General features: G+C 44.2%; 1 protein-coding gene across 3 annotated transcripts; it reads right to left on the bottom strand.

Annotated features, from left to right (window-relative positions):
- Positions 1–736: 736 nt before the first annotated feature.
- Positions 737–10,640, bottom strand: RAD9A (RAD9 checkpoint clamp component A). Of its 3 annotated transcripts, none has more exons than XM_079996154.1 (12): positions 10,475–10,640; positions 8,508–8,679; positions 7,821–7,891; positions 7,167–7,307; positions 5,905–6,019; positions 4,467–4,566; positions 4,041–4,150; positions 3,671–3,777; positions 3,522–3,586; positions 3,003–3,092; positions 2,229–2,430; positions 737–1,193 (listed from the first exon to the last, which is right to left on the bottom strand). In XM_079996154.1, exons 2-12 carry the CDS (start codon positions 8,539–8,541, stop codon positions 1,089–1,091), a joined length of 1,140 nt encoding a protein of 379 aa, XP_079852280.1. In that variant the 5' UTR covers positions 8,542–8,679; positions 10,475–10,640; the 3' UTR covers positions 737–1,088. The 3 variants fall into 3 exon arrangements, with proteins under 3 accessions (XP_079852280.1, XP_079852278.1, XP_079852279.1); XM_079996152.1 differs by having other exon boundaries at positions 2,229–2,427; positions 2,997–3,092; positions 10,475–10,638; XM_079996153.1 differs by lacking the exon at positions 10,475–10,640 and adding an exon at positions 10,016–10,393 and having other exon boundaries at positions 2,229–2,427; positions 2,997–3,092.
- Between the last annotated feature and the right edge of the window lie 11,996 nt (positions 10,641–22,636).

The raw sequence follows: 22,636 nt of genomic DNA, 5'->3' as shown, positions 1-22,636 counted from the left end.
CTACTAAGGACATATATTTTGGGCTAGGAAAGGCAAGAGTTCTTATTAGATAGCTAACAGCATTTTGAGCTACACTGACAGGGTGGGGATTGATTCTGCATTAGGAGTGGGATTCAGCTGATGAATCCCACCAGTGGAAATTGCACAAGGTTTTCCGCTTGGTTCCCCCATTGCAAAATAAGCTCTGGGACGTGTTAGGAGAACCCCTAGAGCAGCACAGGATGAGGATTGTTCTACCTGGCAAGCCAAAATGCGATAAGAGCACAATGCTGACTTCCTCCCCTGGAGTCCATCTGGAAAAGACATCAGGCCTGCACTGTGGATGGGCACTGTTGTTTTACCAGAGGGACGGACTTGTTAAAGTGCCTTTATATTGTGGCAACAGAGGATAACAAAGTATGTTTGCCAATGATTCTGATGCTTGTAGTTAGGGCTGAAATATATTCACCTGCCTGCAGAAGGAAAGAGGAAATAGCAATGCTCTCCTTTGCTACCTCCTGTGCTTTACACAGTACTGCAGTTTACTAATACCACCCTGACTGCTACAGATCCCTTTCCTGTAATCAGCCTTCAATTCCCATCTGCCCGACAGCTAAATTATAGGTTTAGCAATGAAACAGGTTAATTACAAGGGAGGAAGAGAAGGCTGGCTCAAGAGGCGTGGAATGGAAGGCAGTAAAAGGAAGGCTACAGCAACTGATGGATAACCACAGCAACAATTCACACCACAGCCAAAACATCTTAAAAAAATTTATTAGAAAATAAGTATTCTACGTCTATGGATGTTAGCCACGAACCCACTGGAGGAAGGTCTAATCTCTCGCAGCCGCCTCCCTTTCAAAGACGTGCAGTAATACTTTAGCAAAGAAGGTAGATCTATGTGTCTGTCTCAGTGTGGTTCTATCTACAGAAGGTTTTTTCTCCATGATGGAAGAACCACACAATTCAGTGCTGATTCTCTGGGGAGCAGCAGGAGAGCTGAAGAGGGGCAGCCTGGGATCCAGCCCAAAAGAGGGCTCAAGCTGCTTAGCTTGAAACATCTCATTTCTAGCAGTAGAGGTATCATGCACCAGTAGCTGGGGGACCTCTCACGTTTCTCCCTCACTGTCTTCTGCCAATACCTCTTGGCTTGTACATGAGTGGACCAAGGGCTGTGATGGGCTGAGGACCGACCCAAAGAACAAGGAGCGGAACTGCAAATGAAACAAAAGCAGGGCAAAGACATGTCTTGGTGCAGGTTTGCAAGAGATCTAGAAATAGTACGCTGTTGATATACCAGAATCTTGCAAGGTTGATAATATTAAAAATGTATTAGGTTAAGAAAGCCATAGAAATATACCGTATTTTTCGCTCTATAAGACGCACCAGACCATAAGACCATAGTTTTTGGAGGAGGAAAACAAGAAGAAAAAAAAAATTCTGAATCCCAGAAACAAGAACAGCAAGACGGATCGCTGTGCAGTGAAAGCAGCGATCCCTCTTGCTGTTCTGGCTTCTGGGATAGTTGAGCAGCCTGCATTCGCTCCATAAGACGCACACACATTTCCCCTTACTTTTTAGGAGGGAAAAAGTGAAGTCTTATAGAGCAAAAAATACGATACTTGAAAATAAGCATATGACATTCAGTGGGGGGCATGTTGTGGTCACGACCTGAGTGTTCAGCTAGTTTCCATGTGCCTCCAAACCACTCCCAAGCTAACAGCATCTCTTAAGTGTAGTTTCTACCACACCCTACCGATTCCCTTCCACTGTCTTAAAAAACCCAGATTTTGCAATCGTGCCATTACCAAAGCTTGACTGCTGCCACTGGAATTCTATGGCTCTGCTCCAGCTACAGATAGTCATGATTAAGGGCCAATGAACAAGCAAGCTGTTAAGTGACTGCAGCCTCTTTGCTTTCCATGGAAGTCTAGTTTCAATGAACTTTAACTGAATCAAGTAAGGGATGTGCAACATATTACAGCGCTAGCAGGTACATATTCCAAGGCTCAACATGCACCCTCTTGTGACCTGTACTGTGTGGATGCACACTGCTGAAACAGACTATGCCTATCATGCCTTCCTGTACTGAAAACAGATTCCACCTTTTTTTGCCTCCTGCATTATGGGTACATTCTGACCCACTGAATGCACACCCACTAGAACTGTAAAGTGGTCAAGAGACCTGCAGGGCCACAATGCCTCACAATTTCCACTACACATTCATGCTCTGATCCCTCTGCACGTACCCTTTTTTGTGGTGGTGTGCCAGGCACAGTTCCCTCAGGATCGCTTTCCAACTCCCTTGTATCAGAAAAGGTGCGTCTTGAGGGGAAGGTGGGGCTGGGAGGGGCTTCTGCCCCCTCTGTGCCATCGCAGGTGGTTTCCATGGCTATCATGTAGGCATCGATGTCATCACCGGCGAAATCGTAAGCAGGCTTGGATGTGCTGGCATGAGAGAGATAAAGAAGCAGAGCTGTGAGGAAGCACTTTCTGTGAAGAGACACCCCAACAAATAGAAATGGTTTCTTTTGGGGGGTTCATGACTAAGGTGTTTGTTTTACTGACAAGAGAGTTCCAAGAGAGAAATTCAATAAGCTAGAAGAAAATCATAAGGTTGGAAGGGACTTCATAAGGCCTTCATCTCTCACATCCTTATCCATTTAAGCAAGCCCCAGTTCCAAACACACTGACACAAACTACCTAAGTTTAAAAGGCTAAAAATGACAAAATGCTTAACAGAAAGCTGAGATACTGAGCTGTTCCAAGAGTAACCAAGGCAACCGTATATAGCTGCTAAGATGGTACCTCAGGTCAGGACAGGCAGATCTGTTCACTATGCTATAAAAACACCTATGCCAAAATGATGCCAAGAGCACAGAATTAATCCTTTCTATGTGCCAAGCAGAGATGGTGCTCCTACCAAATATGTCATTGTCCTCTCGGATCCTCCCTGCACCCTGCTCCACTTCAGGGCGTGCCAGATTTTGTGGTGCAGGAGCTTCAACCCTGCTTACCTGTTGTTGTTCTTCTGTGAACTCTCTCTCTCAGCCAGAGTGGCTAAGACCAGGTGCACGTTGAGCACAGGGTCCTCCAGGGTGAAGATAGCTGGCCTGTGAGGAGAGAACTGGTGAGAGCAGGATTCTCAAGGCACAGGCTTGGGGGCTAAAGGGGAATCAAGGGGGGGGGGGGTGGCAGCAGAGAAAGCTGCAGCTAATGGAGCCAAGGACCCTACTCTTGCAATGAAGCAAACGAAGTCTGGCTGCTGGCTGTTACAGGACTGGCAACAAACCAGGGCTGCTCTTCTGGACAACCTTACAAGATCAGACCAAAGGACCATCTGGTCCAGCACTCTCGCTTCCGCAGTGGCCAACCGGGTCCTCCTAGGAAGCTCACAAGCATGATGGCAACTACCCCCCCCCATGCAGATGTTTCCCAGCAGCTGGCATTCAGTCGCCTACTGCCTCCTGCAGAAGGGAGTTTCATTTAGCCACAAAGGTGCTTCCCCCCCCCCCCCCAGAACGTCCCTCGTGAAGGCCTACCTGCCAGGGATGTCAAAGTGGATGTTGAGGGGGAGATTTGAGGACTCAGCAAAGCTCAGGAGGCCCTGTTAGAGAGAAGTGAAACGGGTTGGAAAGAGCACAAGGCCACCCATTTCAAATGAGGGCAAGGAGAGGGGAAGCAAACTCACGCGGAATTCCTTGAGGCAGAAAGTGACTTGCGTCTCTTCCTTGACATGGAAGGCCTGGAACTCGTCCTCGCTCAAACAGAGCTCAGTCACCATCATCCGGCTGGGCTCTGAGGGAGAGGTGGGGATCAAAGAAGGCCCTCGTTTGACAGCTACCACGGTCAACGCTTCCCACAAGAAAACTGCTAGGAGAAACTGCTAGCCACATAAAGGCAGGCCAGGGACCCTGCAGGAACTCTCCACCTCCTATCATCCCCAGTTGCACATATAGGATGCCCTCATCTATATGTTCTTGAGCTGGGCAAATTAAGTATCACCTCCTTTGATGGGCTCTGGGGATAAGATGGAAGCCGGGTCACGGTGGACAACTCACCTGTCTCTTCTTCCAGGTAGCTGCGCAAGGTCACCTTCCCAGAAGGGCTGGCACCCAGGGTCACCTCAGCCTGTGTCAATGGAAAATGCACCACAGCATCCACCAATAACCTGAAATAGATGAAGGAGGGGCAGAGAAAGGGGCTGAGAGGGGGAAGTGGCTTTCATGGCTGAACATCCCCACTTTCCTTCTGCATATAATACTCTTTGCCCTAATTAAAGAACCATGGCACAGCATCAGCCCACACAAAGCATCCGTTGATTCCCAGACCCAATAGCAACCCATGTTCCTCATTCCTTCCACGCTGCAGTTGATGCATCTTTAGTATAAGTAGACTGGTCTATGCACATCAATTGCAAGAAGCTTCATCCATCCCATTCCCTTCTCCCTATACTGCAATCTCTCTCAACCATACCATGATCCCACCTGGGAGGGGCATGAAGAGCATGAGCACACTGCCCTGTGTCAAAGACTGCCTGCAGGGATTCACAGTCCTGGAATGACAAGTCATGGGTCTTGATGACACCTGCAGAGACATAGATAAAGAGTGCCACAGTGGGAAATGGCTCCAGGGCATTCTGTCTCCCAGAAGACTCTGAGCAACGCAAGGAGCAGACATAAGGAGAAGGCAGCAATGGTCTACTCCACCCAAGGCCTAAAATGGAAAAGAACAGCCGCCACAAGACATAGGGGATGGAGGAAAAACTATAATGAAGTATTTTCTTTCTTTCTTTCGAAATACTTTTTAAAGCCTTGTTTTAAAATGGAATTGTTACAGCCAGTTCATGTTGCTACAAATCTTTAGATTCAAGATGCATAGATAGTGACTGGATTACTGCACGAGCAACAGCTGTCGCTGGAAAAGTGCTTTTGATTGTTGCAGAATGCCAAGACACCTTCAGGTTAAATGTCCCAATCTGGAAGTCTGCCAGGCACACTGCTCCTGTAGGGTGGAAGCAAAGCTTTCACACAGCACAGCCTCCATCTCCTCTTGCTTCTCATGCATCTCAAGATTCCTCCATCTTCTGCATTAAGTGAAACGGGCTGATCAGTGGTTGAACCACCAAATTGCCGTGTAAAAGAACTGAGAAGCTTGTTTCTATTCATACGAACCTTTCTTTTTCCCATGAAGTTTAAAGCAAAAGTGCAGAGGGATTTCAAATGAGGATTCTGATTAAATGAAATAAGCTTATGCTAGCGTTTTCAATGGAAATGCTGTTCACTGGGATAGAGAAAGATAAAAGCAGATACAATAAAAGAAGAACGAATAAAGCTAGAATTAGTGGGCTTTGCCTACCATTGGCTCTGGCTTCTCCTCCTGCTGGCCTCTCTGCCTTCTGGCCTGCCAGTCTCAACGGGCACTAGCCACCACTGGTGAAAACCCTCACCTTTGGGAGACATCAGTCACCGCTGTGTCCCTACCCTCTGCCCGCATTAGAACAGGACCATGATCTTCAATTATGCTTTTTTGCAGAAACCAGCTAGGATCCTTACTCAGGGTTGTGGATTCTCTGCATCTCTTTGCTCCTCAGGATTAAGTGAGGCAGAGGGCTCATGACTCACAAAACTGATTTTCACTGGATTCTCCCTTTTTTGGTTGTATTATTTTCTCCCCATCTCATGGCCCTGTCTCCTAACTCAGTACCGGCAGCCTGATGGACTGCACTGGAGATGGCACTAAAGGCCACACTTTCAGCCATATTTATTCCTACCATATTAGCTGTGATTCCTGCACTGCAGGGGGTTAGACTAAATAACCCTTTGGGTCCCTTCCCAGACTACATTTCAAGGATTCTACATCTTCCAGGGTATCACTCTGCACACCCAAGTAGGGTTCCTCCTCTTCCCCACCCCCAACGCTCACCATATTTGCAGTACAGCTTCACACGGAACCGGCTAGCATGGGAACTGAGCGAGATGACGCATTTCTCCACCGTCTTCTCCAATGAGGGGAGTGAGCGGAAGATAGCCAGGAAAGACTGGAGGGAACAAGAAGGAAAGCCAGAGTTCTGTGCATGTGTTTTCCTCAAAGACCCTCCTCAAAAGGGAAAGTCAGAACCCGTGTGGGGCAGTGGTTAGTGTCTGACTAGGCCTAAGAAGACTCAGGTTCATATCTCCACTTAGCTTCAATGTGTCATCTTGGGCCAGACACTATCTCTAGGCTTGTTCTACCTCACAGGTTTGTCATGAGGATAAACCTGAGGGGAAACAGAGACCACCTATGCCACAGAGAGGAAAGATGGGATATAATGAATGTAATGGGGGGGGGGGGGAGAGAAACACTCTACTGCTGAAGCCACTAACTTTGTCTCAGAGAACTGAGCTGGGGTGCTCTGATTCTGGCAGAGTTACTTCCAGGAGGAGTAAAAACAATTCAGCCTTGAAAAGTATTTGTGGCAATCAACAGAGGGTGCACAGAGGGTGAAAAATCACAGTGGCTTATAAAAATAACCTGTATATTGAAAGCTCTCCTCCACCCTGAAACACACAAACACCAAAAAACATTTTTCTACCTATCCTTGCACTGCTGAATCAGGCCAAGCATCCATCTAAAGCAGCGTTCCAATGACCATGGTCATCTAGATGCTTCTGAGAAGCTAGCAAGCAGGGCATTAAGGCAATGTCCTTTAGTTTTTCCCCCTTAGCATTGTTACTCAGAGGTATATTGCTCCTCAACCTGGAAGTTCCATTCAGCATCATGTCTAATACTTACTGAGACACCTATTACTTCACCATCTTATCAGAACAGAACTCAGGGAGACAGAAAATCCTTGACTTGGAAGGATCTATGCAGCACAATATGGAACACATTTCAACCACTCAACCCACTGAGTGCTTTGCTTAAAAAAACAATAGTGCATGCGGAAAAAATAACTAAATGTCAGAGAATTCCTTAGCCAAGCCTCTTCTCTGACATGCCATTTTTGCAACTATGCAGTGATTTTTCATCACTATCACCTGCAGTACAAAGTGGTTCAAATGGGGTGTTTCTGCAGACCAGGCCATCATTGGTGCTTGCAAAGAGAACTATAGGCAACAAGTATCAGGTTGGAGTTCATTGGTCTTCTGATAAAAGCCTGCATTGCCCCATCCTGACCTTTCAACAGCCCCATGTGGGCCCCTCACCTTCATGAGCACTTTGCACCGGAAACCACCTGCATCCAAGTCAGATTCCGATTCTCCTGGCTCGTAAAGCTGGAAGAAGAGCGGGGCAAACAGGAAGCAGGCGTAGGCCGAGCGGGACGCATTGACCGTACGCAAGGAGAGCTGGGGAAACAAGGATGGGAAGTGTCATTAACTCCATCATTGTCACAGAGAAGATTCCCCACACCCCTCTTAGCTTCTTTGTCCTTGTCCTAAGTAGTTCAAATCCTGCTTTCTAAAGACACAGCATTGCTGCCTCCAAAACAGGACAAACCTGCATCATCAAACAGCTCCCAGCACATACAACATGCTGATCAATGAGGCAGCTGCAATGGCTTAGGCCAGAGGAACCTGTGGCTCTCTGGATGCTGAGGGACTACAACCCCCATCTTCCCTGACCCCTGGATGTGCTGGCCAGGACAAGTGGGAGCTGGCAGTCCAAGTCCAAGGCCGCATACCCCATCCCCAGCCATGCAGAGTGATTGCAATACCAGGATAGTGTTGCTGTTCTGCAACAGAGACTCCTTTCACTTAGCTCACAGATCATGTCTCACTGCTAAACATTCCATTCTGAGAGTTATAAGCAATAAACACAAAAGACAGACCCTCCCTACTCCTCCCAGCCTGCCATCTTACCCCTTCTTGAAGAGGCTCAATGTAGATTTCATCTCCGACACGGGAAAGAGAGTGCACCGCTTTCCCCAGGGCTGCACAAGAGACAAAAGAACACTGAGCAGGTATGGATCAACATAAGCCTCTTCTGATGTCTGATCTTGCATTCTACCTTAGCCTGCCTCTTTGTGCAGGCAGAGACCATCCCCTGCAGAATCCCTCTTCTATTAAATAACCACCTGGGCCTATTATTTACTCAGAAGCCCCAGACATGCCAAAACGTGCGTCATTCTTCTCATGTCACACTCCCATACAGGTATCATAACCCCACCCTCCACACACACACAAATGTGTGCATGCACACACACACACACACACACACACACACTCATTCTCACTTGCTACTCTTACTATCGTCTCATCAGGAAAGTCCCCTTATAACAGGGCTAGAGAAGCTGTAGTCCATGCGCTGCTGGACTACAACTCCCATCATCCCTGACAGATGACCTTGCTGGTTCTGATGGGAACTGAAATCCAACTAGAGAATGACAGGTTCCCTACTCCTGCCTTCACAGGTTTAGAAGCTCATTTCAGGAGGCTTCCCTTCTTCCTGTAACCATACACAAGCCCCTTTCCCGGTGAAACATCAAGCAATAGTCAACTTTGCCCACCGCTGAGTACCCCAAATCCAAATAGTTAATCTTGCCTCACCTTTCACATTGCCCCCAGTAATTGTGCACTTCATGCCAAGGCAGAGAAGCCTCAAAGTTCCCCCACACCAGACACAAGGTGGGGGGAACTAAACATCTGATGTATTCACCAAGTACACTGTGGCCAGCTCTGTTTTCTAATGGAAGGAACTCCCCAGAACTCCAAGTAGATGCTGAGGGGCGAGGAGAAAGAGAATGTATATGTACACATACATCACACATACATTGTTACAACTAACCATTTCTTAGACTGCTTCTACAGACCAAGGATAAGCTCCACTAGTATTGCGATCATCAGAAGACTTTGAAATCAAGTATAACCCATTGCGACTGGAGTTTTTATTTCCTATTTTTTCCAGTTGCCTTCCAAAGCAAAGTTCTAATCTAACAGTTTGTAAATAAATAAATAAATTTATCATTTTCTGACACAGATGTATTGTAAGATCCCCAATAGGTTAAAAATTCATTCCCCCTCTACCCCATTAACATAAAAGCTAAATGAGACATACTTTTAAAGGGTTTATAGGAACTATAGGTAGAATTTAAATTGCAAGGCTGGAGGATTTGGACTGCGCTATGCCATTCTGAAAATTAAAACCATCTCCCCCAGAAGGTGCTATTCGCCCTATGAGGGAAAATATACACCCTTAGCGCAGCGCACAAGCGGGCAGCTCAGTTTGGGGGCGGCTCGTGGGCTGGTCAAACAACCTCCACCTGCTGCTTCTGGCCCATGGGCCTTTGGTTGGTGACCCCTTGTTTAATCTTTTCTTACCTATGCCCCTGCTTGTGTTGCTCACCATCCCAGTTAACCCCTCCTCTTTACAACTCACCCTGTCCCTCCTTCTTCCTTTACAGTTCACCCAGGCCCCATCCCCTCACACCTTGCACTTCAGACTTTCTCCCCTCCCCGCCCAGCACCACCAGTGGTGGTGATGATGATGATGATGATGATGATGACAGAGAGATCTTGGCTGCTGTTCTCTCCTTCCCAGATCAGCAGCCAGTGTTCTCCTTTGCTCCCCATCCCACTGCCAGCATCATGACAGTCTTACAATTTTATTGCATGCTAAAAGCTTTGGGGGCCAAGGAGGGGCAGGGGGACAGCTGTCCCCCACCCAAAAAAATCCTGGCTATGCCCATGCGGACTTTGCAAGGAGTCATTCCTTTTGCATGGCAACACCTGTGCATTAGAAGTGCCGATTCTGAAGATCAAAGGAATGCAGTTCACACATACTGGCTAAGTAAACTGATCAGAAGGACTTATGGGCTTTATATACCAAGAACAGCATCTTGAACTCAGCCCACCACTGAACTGTCCAAAGTTTGCAAAAGGCACTCCTAGCCACTGAGCCCCCCAATGACAGGGGGTTGGACTAGATGACCCTCAGGGTCCCTTCCACCTCTACAATTCTATGACAGAGTTGGAGCACTCCAAGCTTGAGTGCTTTTCATTGATGCAGCAAAATGCCTAGAAAAGATACTGAGAAGTAGGTTTGTCAGTCCATTCACCTAGCAACTGGCTTAACACTTTCGAGAAACCTTTCTCATCTCTGCGTTGGCAACTGTGCATGGGACAAACAGTGTTCCCTAGGCAGACTGATTTGGCCCTGGGGGTGCGGGCGTCCAGAAAGAGGGTAACAGTTTGAAGAGCGCGTGCAAGAGGGGAAGGGTTCTTGTCCCTGGACAAAATAAGAGCGCCTCAGGACAGAAGCTGCAGCTGGTGACCTTGCCACACTGCGCGTTCCAGAGGCACAGGCGCATTCCAGAAGGGCCGACGTTGGCAACCCAAAGTTGGAGGAAGGAAATGCCTCATCGGAGTTCCCAAGAACGCCTTGGCATACCGACAGAAGCACGTCTTTAACGGTTAATTCCCAACCCCCTACGGCGGCCTCAAGCGCCCTTAGATACGCGGTCGGTTGCTTTAAGGAGCTACAGCCGCCCCCCCGCCCCGCAGGAGGCTCCTCTTACCTCCCCACCAAAGCCAAACCAAAGTTCCGAACTCGCGCTCTCAGGCCGCCCACCTCCGCGCGCCCCACTCTGCCTTCTCATTGGACAGCGTAGCTGTCATCTTCCAGGAGAGCAGAACGCAAGCACGGGCGTGTCGGGGCAAAGGATCGATCCCTACTTCCGTTCACGTGATCCAACAAGAGTGGAGGAAGCAAGCTCACGCTCCTCCCAGTCGGCGAAGTTGGGGCTGGGCTCTCGCGTAGGATCCTCTGGAAGCCCCGCCCCCGCTTCAGCCTCTCACACCGCCTTCTTCTAGGAAGGCGGGAGGAATAGAGACGAGCGCAACTGCGCACGCGCTATGTTATGGCGATGCCGGAGCAACGATGCGCTCCTGCACCAGTTAATGCAGCCGGGTGGGGGCGCTTGGTGTGAGGAGGCGGCTTACATACGGATCTTTCCTTGCAGTCCAAATGCGTTTCTGTCGCCTTCCTGCCGCGCTGCACCGAGTTGTCCTTCTCGCTCTTTTGTCACCCGTCGAGCTTACGTTCTTAACGCGGCAAACGGACGTCAGGGACCTGGTTTGCCAGGAGAGAAGAGGCCACACCGCTAAGCTCCCAGAGCTAGCAGTTGTTCTTGCCCTTAGTGGTTGTGTTTTCCTGCCACGTTGGACCGGGAGGGCCTTTAAGACAGCCGAGCATTCATAGGCTGTGCTTGACAGTGCGGACTCTTCGGGAACTATTGCGCCCTCGACTCTCGCCTGCTGTTTGCACTTGGGCTTCCAAGCCCAGTTCCAGAGGCTGATTTTTTTTTTTTAAAAAAAACTTTTTTATTCAAAATTAAAACATATCCAGAAACATATCATCCTTATTTTTCCCCCATTTTTCCTCCCACCCTCCCACACAAAACCCACCCACCGGCTTCCCTTAGTTCGTCTTTGATTTCTCTAAGAATGCTGTTTTCTGCACGTTACACAGTTGTATAGATCCTCAAACTATTTAGCTGATTGTCATCAATATAAAAGTTTGTGAATGTTTATTCAAAGCCAGCCAAGGAGTCCAGTTCGCTTTGTTGCGTCTTCAAATACTTTGTAAAGGGTTCCCATTCATCTTTAAAGTCACAGTTATCCTTGTCCCATAGCTTATATGCCAATTTTGCCAGTTCCACATAGTCCATCAATTTTTCTTGCCATGATTCTTTAGCTGGGGTTTATTCAGTCTTCCATCCTTGTGCTATCAGAACTCTCACGGCCGTTGTCGCATGCATGAATCCAGGGGCTGATTCTGACCTATAATGTTTTGCATGGTCTGGGCCTCCAGCATCAGAAAGGATGCACATCTTTCTTTAGGTATTTGGGTCCCAGCTATTTGTATGCTAGTACACTTCGATGAAATGTCACATAGAAAGGGTAGCATAGGTAGAACTATTTCATCTCTAACAATGCTGCTGAAGAAATCTGGAATAAATAACAAAACGACCCCTGGAGATGACTGAGCATTCATCCTGATTTGTTTTACACAAAGCTAATGTGGGGGTTCTATTATATCCAGTCTTAGTTGAACATCCATTCTGATTTGTTTGTGGGGCTACTACATGACAATCCACATTCATATACTCATTTGCTTGTGGGGCGTTTAGACGTCTTCCTGTAATTTGTTCATCTCACACTCTGCATTTCCCTATCGTTTTCTAAACATCAAGAACTTGATTTTTTTAAAAGGTGCATTGATTGTGTTAGGGCAAGCAAGTGCTTAAATCCTATTTAAACACATAAGCTTGATATTGTGGCATGCACTTGCAGCCTGCCTATAAAATACAGTCTGGAGGCACCCAGACTTCCTCATACAGTTGCTTATTTATTGACATTATCCCTAGTTTCATAAAGACAAAGCACTAGGTGGCTCTAAATTAGGGGTAAGATCTTACATTGAGTTTTGCATGAGCTCACACACCACTTTGCCCTGGGCAAACTGCAGGGAGAACATGGAGGCCCCCTACCCCCCCCCCCATCCCAACATTTCATTTCCTTTCTGTCCTGAAGCGCTCTGCTTAGTTCTGTTATTTACTACATTTATATCCCACCTTTCCTCCAAGGAGCAAAAACTGGCGTACTTGCTTTTCCCGCTACCCATTTTATCATCACAACCAACTCTGTGAGGTATGTTAGACTGAGGTACAGTGACTGGCCCAAGGTGAAGACTAGAACCCTGATTTCCCAGGCCTTGGTCCAACATTATAACCACATCTTCACATTAGTTCTCATTATACAACCCTTAAGTGAATAAGATGTGTAAGGACCACCATGTACAAAGTTACCATGTGGCCATGTGACCACCTGAAATTAACATATATCTGAACTTGAAACTGAGAGTTTTGTTCAAATAAGATTTATGAGGACAAGTGGGCCTGAGAGAGAGATTAAGGTTGCAATCCTATGAACATTTCTCTGGCAGAAAGTCCCTTCTAAAAAGGCATACAAAGGATTGCATTAAGCTTTTTTTTCTTAGCTGAGGTATTAGCAGCAGTATTCAACATTTCAATACAGTGGTACCTCAGGTTACAGACGCTTCAGGTTACAGACTCCGCTAACCCAGAAATAGTACCTCGGGTTAAGAACTTTGCTTCAGGATGAGAACAGAAATCACGTGACGCAGCAGCAGCGGGAGGCCCCATTAGCTAAAGTGGTACCTCAGGTTAAGAACAGTTTCAAGTTAAGAACGGACCTCCAGAACGAATTAAGTTCTTAACCCGAGGTACCACTTTATTAGCTTCATTGCATGACACTGCTGTTTGGGAAATTGCTGTAACTTTATTTTTTGTATTCTGAATTGTATTGTGTCCAGTACTGCATCTGCATGCTAAAAGATGTAAATTTGCTTTGCTTCAGTGGTTGCCTGTTTCTTGTTACTTTTACAGTAATTAACGTGCTATAAAACATGGGAAGAAAAAACCCCTAAAAACAAACACATTTTACATTTTAGCTTTAAACAACCTCAAAAGCAGCACCTTCAGTCTTTGCTGAAAATTGACCCTTTCCTTCCCCTTTTCACTCCCTAGAAACAAAAAATAGCATCCCTGAACCCATACCTAAAAATCCATAAAATTCAAATAGATTTCCTTTCTGAAACAAAAATCTCTTGGCAGCAGAAACTGACATATATATATTTTAAAAAACAGGAGAGGGCAATATTTGCCTGCTTTAAGTGAGCACCTGGGGATAAACTTGGCACCCGGATACTGCAAAACAGAACTGAAAGGTAAACCTATGACCTCATTGCATCCAGGCCCAATTTAATCAACTACAGGGTATATACATTAGTAAAAATAAACCTCTTCAATAAAAACCAGTTGCAAAAATCCAACTCTCTCGACTGCTCAGCCTGGACAATTAGTGGTCTAGAATAATCAAGGCCAGGAATATCTCTAAAGCATCTGAAACTTAATTGCCCCCTAATACTAACTGTAGTCCACAATCAAGGCAAGCTGAATTCTTTGGATTTAACCTGACTGAGTCCCAGTTACACAATGGGATTAAGAAATCCAAGTATTTTGTCTTAAATAAATGCATTATGAATCAGGCTGTTAAACTGAGTTGGCCACAGTCCAGGGAACCCTGTGAATAACTCTGGTTGCCCAGTGGGGGCTTTGGTCTTGTGTTTCTCCAGCAGCTGCTCCCAATACTGCATAGCAAACACTTTCCGAAACTCAGGGGAGCTTTAAAAGAAATTTGTGGTTGATGATTTTTGGTTTCTCGAAACAAATCAGAAGTCTGCTGGGAGCGCCCAAAGTAATTCTTGTGAGTGCCAAAACAGACTTGACATGGGAAATCCATGATTGGCTCTTTCCCCTCTCCTTAATCTTTCTTTACAAGCAGCTCTTTGGGGCGAGGACTAGATTTAGGCAATGGTACTAGATGAAGGGGGGGGGTTAACCTCCCCCTGCCACTTTGTGCCACAATAGAAATGGCTTCCCCTGAAGCTGTTCTTTCAGCCTTACTTGGGAAGTGGGGGACAAGTTACAGTGATGGTACATAGGTGGGCAAAATCCACAGTATTTACAAAGGAAAACACTTTGGAGGGGGGGATCAGTACTAAAAAAAAAACATTTGGTCCTTCATTTTGTTTACTTAAGGAAGTATTACAGTCGAAAAAGTCTCTGTTTTTCATTCTCTTATATGCTACAGTCTGTTTGTTCTGGCTAGCTGGTACATCATATAGGTGGTGCCAATATTTATGTATACATGTTAAAAAGATATTTATGTTGAATGTTAGGTTTTATTTTTCTTATCCTTCTCTGTCCATGCTCAAGTAACTGTGTCTTCTTTTGTAGCTGTCAACTATGCTTTCTGCATAAATTGTTTGGAATAGTCAAGGTCTGTCACACAGATCTTTACTTAACTTGGTTGTCTGAGGTTTGCATACACATGACACTTTACTTCTAGAATCAGTGGAAACTGAGTACCTTGTTGTTTTTTTACATAGTTCACACACAGTCCAGGTCTATATATTTTTCTGCCTCAGAAAAAGCCCTTCTTGGGAAACTGTTTTCATTTTGAAAATAAAAGCTCACTGCAGATATGTGTCCACTTGAAAACAGATGTAGGTGGTCCCAGAAATGCAGAGGTGTATCTACACTTGTCCAATGTTGCTTTTTTTTGGGGGGGGGTATACAAAGATCACAATCACCATTTCTTTCTTCATTTATGTGGGGTATGTGCAGGGAATAATCAAGGGGAGGATTTTTCAGGTAACCACACTGACTCTTCTGGATGGCAGGATCTAGAATCAATCTAGATTGAAAGCAACATGTTGAGGATGATCATGAACAATTCTAGAGAGAAAATCTATATTTTTATTATTATTATTTTGCTAGAAATGGGTTAGTGTGTACACAGCCTGAGTGTCATAGTTTAAAGTTCTGAATAATAGGAGATATCCAACATCATGTGAGACCAGCTTGTGCAATGGGGCTGTTGGGAGTTGGGAGTCCGACAATTTCTGGAGGGCTTCAGGTTCCCAATCCCTCCTCTAAAAGAAAACGAATACATCTTTATTAACTACAGCACAAAACAAACGTATCCTTTAGAACAAGGATTGTGAACCTGTAGCACTCCAGCTTCAGCCACCAAGGTCAGTGGCCAAGGATGATGGGAATTGTAGTCCAGCAACAACTGGAGGGCTCTGCGTTCCTTATTTGTGATTTGACCCACTTCAAGAGATGACCTGAAGACTTGTAAAGACATCAACAATTTATTGTAAATTTGGCAAATGTCCGATTGAAATGTTATAACCCCATCAAACACTCAAATACATTTTCAGATGAGTATATATACTGTGAATAGGTGTGTGTGTCCATCTGAACTTATTCTATAGTCATGGCATAAATAAAGGGATTGGCTCCAGAATGCCCTTGCAGTTGAGATCTGCTTGGTCTCTTCTCTAAGCTCCTTTAGACAGGAGCTGAAAAGGTAGCTTGTAATCGACCAATTAAAAACTTCTCTGCGAAATTAGATCGTTGCTGGCTGAGTAGTTCATTTTGTTTTCTACTACAGCTTTTCATTTACTAGCAATGAGAAACTTATGGGCTACATTTTTGACCCAACACAATCTTAACTGCCAAGGTGATTGTTTTAATCTAAATGATTATGAGAACTGTATGTTTTAAGAACTTACTCTTAGATAGGATTGTTTGCTTTTTGTGAGTTTCATTGTAATGGTCATTGGTTGCACACAATAAAAATATTCCTAACTGTTTAAAACTAACTTAGGGTTTTGTTTTGTTTTTAAAGTTGGTTTGTATTTTCTTCTTTTAATTTTTAATTGTTTCAAAATGCACTTGCATGATATTTTTTAATGAGGGCTGCTCCGAGTGCAATTGTAGAACAGGCTATAAATACAGTCGTATCTTGGAAGTCAAATGGAATCTGTTTTGGAAGTCCGTTCGACTTCCAAAACCAAAGCACGGCTTTTGATTGGCTTCAGGAAGCTCCTTCAGCCAATTGGAAGCTGTGGAAGCCCCATCGGATGTTCAGCTTCCAAAAGCAGGTTCAAAAACCGGAACAGTCACTTCTGGGTTTTGATAGTTCAGGAGCCAAAATGTTCGAGAACTAGGCTATTTGACTTCCAAGGTACGACTGTAATTACTTTTGTCAATTTGATTGGCTACAAGGTATATGCTACTATACCGCTTTCAGAGCAAAATGATTGTCCATTCTATTCTTATTTAAAAACATATTGGGGTGCTTCTGATGACCTGTTTATTATTTATCCTGATTTGTTTGTGGGGAGATTTGACGACAGGGGCTATTTAATGAGCATTCATATTGATTTGTTTGCAGGGAGGTTAGATAATGTTGTATCAAGCATTATTCCACACTTTCCATTGCATTTCACCATCACTTTCCTTATTGCAAAGTCCAGTCTGAATTTGCTGGTATGTGACTGAATTCCACCCCAAAATAGTGACAGTCTGGAAGCATCCATTATTGGCTACTTCTTAATTGGAAGGCTTTTTGGTATGAAGTTTGTTGTTTTCCCCGCTTTCCTTGGACAGTAGGGGGCAATCTGCACCCATTACTTGAAAACTTCGTACTTCTCCTGAGTACTTGGGATCAACTTGGGAAAAGAGAGGCCAAGAGAGATAGTCAAAATCTTTGACTGTGCAACTCACATACCTTTTGTGCTGTAGAATTATGTCTGCTTATAGGTGAGCATATATACATGCAAGGAAAAGAGCAGGATCACTTATTTAAATACTAAGGATTGTACTCTAATTCAGAACCAAATCCCACTGAAGAAAGTGCAACTTTTTCTGAGTAAAAGTATGTACAGTGGTACCTCAGGTTACATACGCTTCAGGTTACACACTCTGCTAACCCAGAAATAGTGCTTCAGGTTAAGAACTTTGCTTCAGGATAAGAACAGAAATCAGGCTCCGGTTGCGCGGCAGCAGCAGGAGGCCCCATTAGCGAAAGTGGTGCTTCAGGTTAAGAACAGTTTCAGGTTAAGAATGGACCTCCAGAACGAATTAAGTACTTAACCTGAGGTACCACTGTAAGTAATAAGTATCCAATTTTTTTCCAGGAGTAGTGGTTACTGGGCAAAATAGCATTTATTGATGAGATGGAAAGCCAATGTCAATGCTATTCTGTACAGTCATAAATATTAATAATTGTAGAACTGAACACATTGAAAAATTTGCATAGTAGGCAAAAAAAACAACAGGGTTGACATACAGCAAAATGCCAGCACACCTGTAAAAAAACCTGCTCACATAACATGTTTTTGTGTGTCCACAGTTGGACAACTTGCAATTTCTTACTGGATTTTCTTCTCTTATTAGATTATCTGCAGATCAGAAAATCTGAATTTAGCAGGGTGAGGAGGATGTTGTGTGGATGCCACAAAAAGATGCACAAGCAGCTTCATATCTAAGATCCCGTGTGGATGAGTCCTTCGTACTTTTAAATGCACAGGGAGAAAGGATGGCGGTAATGAGAATTTTGAAGAAAAGAATTAGGACTGATGTGAGAAGTTCCTTTTCTTTGTTAGTGAAAATTAGGTAAGCTATTTCATTCCGCTTTTTCTTATAATTAATGGATTTATTACATGCTTTCTTATTCCTTTGCTTTCTCTAACAACCATCCTGTCAGTGATGAGAACATGTTGCTCAAAGCTTTAAAGCCAAGTAGGGATAAGAACATTCCAAAGCTAGTTCACTAGCTATCACTCCACACTGCCCTTTCCTTTGCTCCTTCTGGCAATATGAAAGAGAGCAAGAGATAACCTGCTGGAAGTTATTCAGACAGGTTAACTAGGTGGTAAACTTGATACACAGAGTATACAAACTTGATTTACACCATACAGATGTTATGTTGCCAAGATTTGAGGAATTTGTATATAGTAACCATAGAAATGAGGGGGCAAACCATTAAAAAAAAGTTTGGAAAACTGTAACATTAGATGTTCCAACTCGGCTTTCATTCAAACTGAAGCTGCCAATGACGTCTATTGAGGTTGCTTAACTTTCCGCTATAAGACCATTTCCAGTTCCTCATATCTTTGCCCAATTATAACCATCAATGCAAAAGCTGTGCAGTCACCAGTGTTTCCCTTGGGCTGATTTTTTAAAAAGAAAAAGTTGCAGTCATAATGGGAATGATGGGCCCGAGGCACAAAATGCATGTGTGTGTGTTTTTGTTTTTTAAAAAACCCCAAGCCTAGTTCTTCCGATGTTTTCATTGAGAAATTCCAGCACCTCTGTGCTTTGGAGCAAGGACTTGAAATTTGGCAACAGACAGGTCTCACTTTGGTGTTACGCAAGAGCCTTCTTTTGTCGGCCTCAGGAAAATCTGCCCACATTTGGCCAGATTGGAAGCCTCCAAAACATTGCAGCTTATGCATGCTTAGCAGAGACTTTTAAGAACTTGGCAGAAGAGATTGCCAAGTTGTCTGCACTCTGAGCGAGCCAGCAATCGGATGGGAAGTCTGAGGGAAATCCACACAGAGGTGTGTTTCCTGACCGCCAGGGGGTGCTGCAGTGCCAACAAGCAGGGAGCATCTTGCTGTTTGCAGGATTCCTCCTGCTGGCTGTGAAGGGTAGAATCCAGGGCTTTTTTTCCCTAGAAAAAGAGGTGCTGGAACTTGAACTTTTTTTTAGGGGGAGCACCCACCCAAAGTTGCAAGTCATTGTGTCTCTTTCCTCAGCGATATCATACTACTGAACTGCTTTATCAGATGGCTGTAAAAACTGTTGAGATGTAAAGTGCTTGAGACACACCCTATAAATTCTTGGTACTGTTGTTATTAGGCTAAGGTGGCTGAAACTGTCTTATCCAAATTGCATCCTAGACAGTGTCAGCTAAAATCTGACTGGCAGCAATGTGAAGAAGAGGTTTGTGTAGGCAGATCACATCATGATGAAAAACTGTCCCTTTTTTAATGGCTGTTTCCAGTTGAAATAAGTGGCTGGTTGCAAATGCCGTACTGCCATTGTCCTATCCTTATGTTGGTTTCATCACAACTGACCGATTCCCAATTAACTTAGGACTGACTGCAGCAACTCCTTTGCCAAAATGTCTCTATGGAGGTTGGTTACCATTCTCGTTGTATATCAGGGATGGGGAGCCTGTGACCCTCCTATAGATTACAACTTCCATCTTTTTGGCCATGCTGCCTGGGGGTGAGTCCCACAACACCTTGGAGGGCGGGTCACAAGTTCTCAATCTCTATTGTACATTATAAATGAAGATGGTATCCAGTGGAGTAGGTGGTCTCTAGGAATTCAACATCTTGTCTGGTATGTATAATTATTTCCAAGAAAGGTTAAAACACATGGGTAACAATAAACAGATTATTAAAGGCACTGTCTTATTTCTTTAGCCACAGTAGGAATACATGATATTTTGATATGCTAAGAGTTGATAGGATCAATGAGAAGAATGCAAGGTTAAGGAAAAAGCAATGGTCACTATATAGATTAAGGTTCTAAAACCACCACAGATCAGAGACTACTTCCCCACTTAACCTTTTCATTAGATTTTTTATGGAGCATCCATACATCTTTTATTAGCTCACTGCATTTCAGTATTTTCTGTTGTCAGTTCATGGATGGCCGGGGGGAGGATGACATGTGGCAGTTTTTTAAAAAATGAGCTTCTGTACTTTTCATTAAAATTTTCTGTTTGAAAGTTCTACCTGTTTTATGGCTTCCTGTTGATTGAAGATGGGCAATTAGCACCAAATTTCCTTTTACTTCTTCCATTTCAGGAGTTTAGAAGGTAACAAGAGTTACTAAAATACTTCCCCTCCCAATCTTTAATTGAAATAATATTTTGCATATATGGAAGCAAAAGAATGATGGCTTAAGTAAATAATGCTTCTCACTCCATACAGAAACATAACTTGGCTACTGAAGGGTCATTTATTACCAGTCCTCAGAAAGTCATGGAACAAGCAAAACCTTCAAACAGGAAACCTGGATTGCAAAACTCTAATACTTATCTGAGAAGTTCCATCAAACTCAATGGGGCTTCTGAGCATAGGGTTGCACTTATAATTAATGTTGCTGGGAACCTTTAATTCTAAGTAAACATTACAGCAAGATCTTGGCCATGGAGAAGGGCACTGCTGGATAATATAATCCTTGTGTAGAACTGCTAATTTAATTCTGCTGCCTTCCAATTAACTATGGAAAAGCAATGCCTTGGCAGCACTCTAGTATGGAAGCAACCCTGGGATACAAAAGGGAATTCTAGATTCCCATCACACTGAGAAACCCATTGAAAAATTGCCTATATGTTAATTTCCGTGATTAATTTGGCATTTGTGTAGGTCGGATGAATCCATGTAGTGGATTCAACAGTCACGCATGTGTTCCCCATCCAACTTTCTTCACACTTACTGTGCTGTTGCTCAGTCCACTTTGGGGAGTTTTTGCAATGGCATAATAAAATGAGCAGCTGCAAGCAACATGTACAGTATTCTGAAGAAATCTCATGGCTGCTTCACCACAGTCTCATCATGCCATTGGCTCAAGCAGCTCACCTTACTGCAATGCCTGTCCAAGGCCTGATACTCGGAACTTGCTGTGCCAGACAGTGAGCTGGGATACGTGCCCTGTGTTCTACAGATGAGCTATGGCTTCTTTGGAGGAATGAACCTGCCTTCCTAGAGTGGGATTAAAATTCACCTTTCAAAGAACTGAAATACTGTTTTGGGCCAAACCAATAACAGTTGTGAATCCCATGATCTCACAAAATGTCATTTAAAAATCTAATAAAAAGCACCCTTCTTCTGAAATACGTTTGCCTGCTCAGACCTTCAATGGCAATGGCAGAGATTTGGTGCAATTTACCTCTGTCTCTTTGTCAATATATACTAAGATGACGCCAGGTGTAAACAGGTGTGCCTAAGAACAAGTGGAGTCCAAAGAAGGAAGAAGGGCACTCACACCATTTTGATCAGGCACACAAGCCTTTCTTCAAGATCAAGATCCAAGGAGTTTCCTTTAGAAGTGTTTGGTGGCTGGGGCTTATAGGCTAGTATCTATGTTATCACCAAGAAACAACCGCCTTTCATGAGAGCAGATTTTAATTTATTTATTTTAAGCACCAAGTGAGCTTTTAATTGCATAACTGTACAAGTTGTTCTTTAAAACATAAAAAGGACAGCCCTGCTAACATGGGGGGGGGGGGAGGATAGAAAGAAAGAAAGAGTAGGACATGAAGCCTAAATCAGCACTGGAAAAGGAAGCAAACACATCCTAAATTGCAAGATGAATGTGGAAGTAAGCCTGGCAGGAGATAAAAACGTACCCGCCCACTCCTGTTTTGAGGTGTGTCTGCACACACCTAGTTTTCGTTATGTAATTTCATGCTAGCTTTTCCATGATGTAGTTTGTTCATTCCACATCAATATTGTACTCAGAGCAAATACTTTTTGTTGCAGGAGCTGAGGCTGTTACCTTTTAAGAACACCTGCCTTGTTTGTATGCAAAAACGGAACTTGCCTTGGCCATAGTTGAAATGAAAGACTAGTCAAATTATCTTGCTAGGTGCATAACCCACATGACTGCGAAGTTTTGTGATGACTAACTGTTTGTTCCCCACTGATGCATAACTCACGGCTCACAGACGCTTTATATGTTAAGACGTGCAAGGTTCCAAGCAAGTTATCAACAATTTGCTCACAACTTGTTCATAGGAATCCTTGGGCACACAAATGTACATGCAGTGGTACCTCGGTTTACAAACTTAATCCATTCTGGAAATCCGTTCTTAAACCAAAATCGTTTCCGTAATGAGGCCTCCCACTGCCAGTGCCCTTCCATCATTCGGATTCCGTTCTTAGACCGAGGTAAGTTTGCAAACTGAGACACTATTTCCGGTTTTGTGGAGTTTGTAAACCGACTCTTTCTTAAACAGGACTGTTCTTAAACTGAGGTACTACTGTATAGAAAGCTACAAAGGAGGGTCTGCAGAATGGGACACAAGAATGTTAAAGGTTGTGCATCTGTGTATGTAAGTAGTGAGGGAACTCTTGCCCTCCTCTTCACAGGCTTCCTGCATAAATCCCGAAGACATTTGCTCCACTGTTTGAGATCCTAGGGTGTAGTAAGGGAATTCCAAGTGCTGAACACAAGACAATGCTGTGTAAGAACTACTACTAATCAGGGCATGAATCTTAA

Source organism: Podarcis cretensis (assembly GCF_951804945.1).
Source record: "Podarcis cretensis genome assembly, chromosome: 1".
In the NCBI taxonomy this organism is placed as follows: Eukaryota; Metazoa; Chordata; class Lepidosauria; order Squamata; family Lacertidae; genus Podarcis; species Podarcis cretensis.
The sequence above is the reverse complement of the archived record's forward strand: the minus strand, read 5'-3'. Positions and strand labels throughout refer to the sequence as shown.

Excerpts from the sequence above, each read along its gene's own strand:
- RAD9A (XM_079996152.1), bottom strand. The coding sequence starts at position 8,541 with ATGAAGTGCACAATTACTGGGGGCAATGTGAAAG. Across the intron at positions 4,567-5,904 it reads GAAGCTGTACTGCAAATATG|GTGTCATCAAGACCCATGAC; the intron begins GTGAGCGTTGGG and ends ATGTCTCTGCAG. Across the intron at positions 4,151-4,466 it reads GCTCTTCATGCCCCTCCCAG|GTTATTGGTGGATGCTGTGG; the intron begins GTGGGATCATGG and ends CATCTATTTCAG.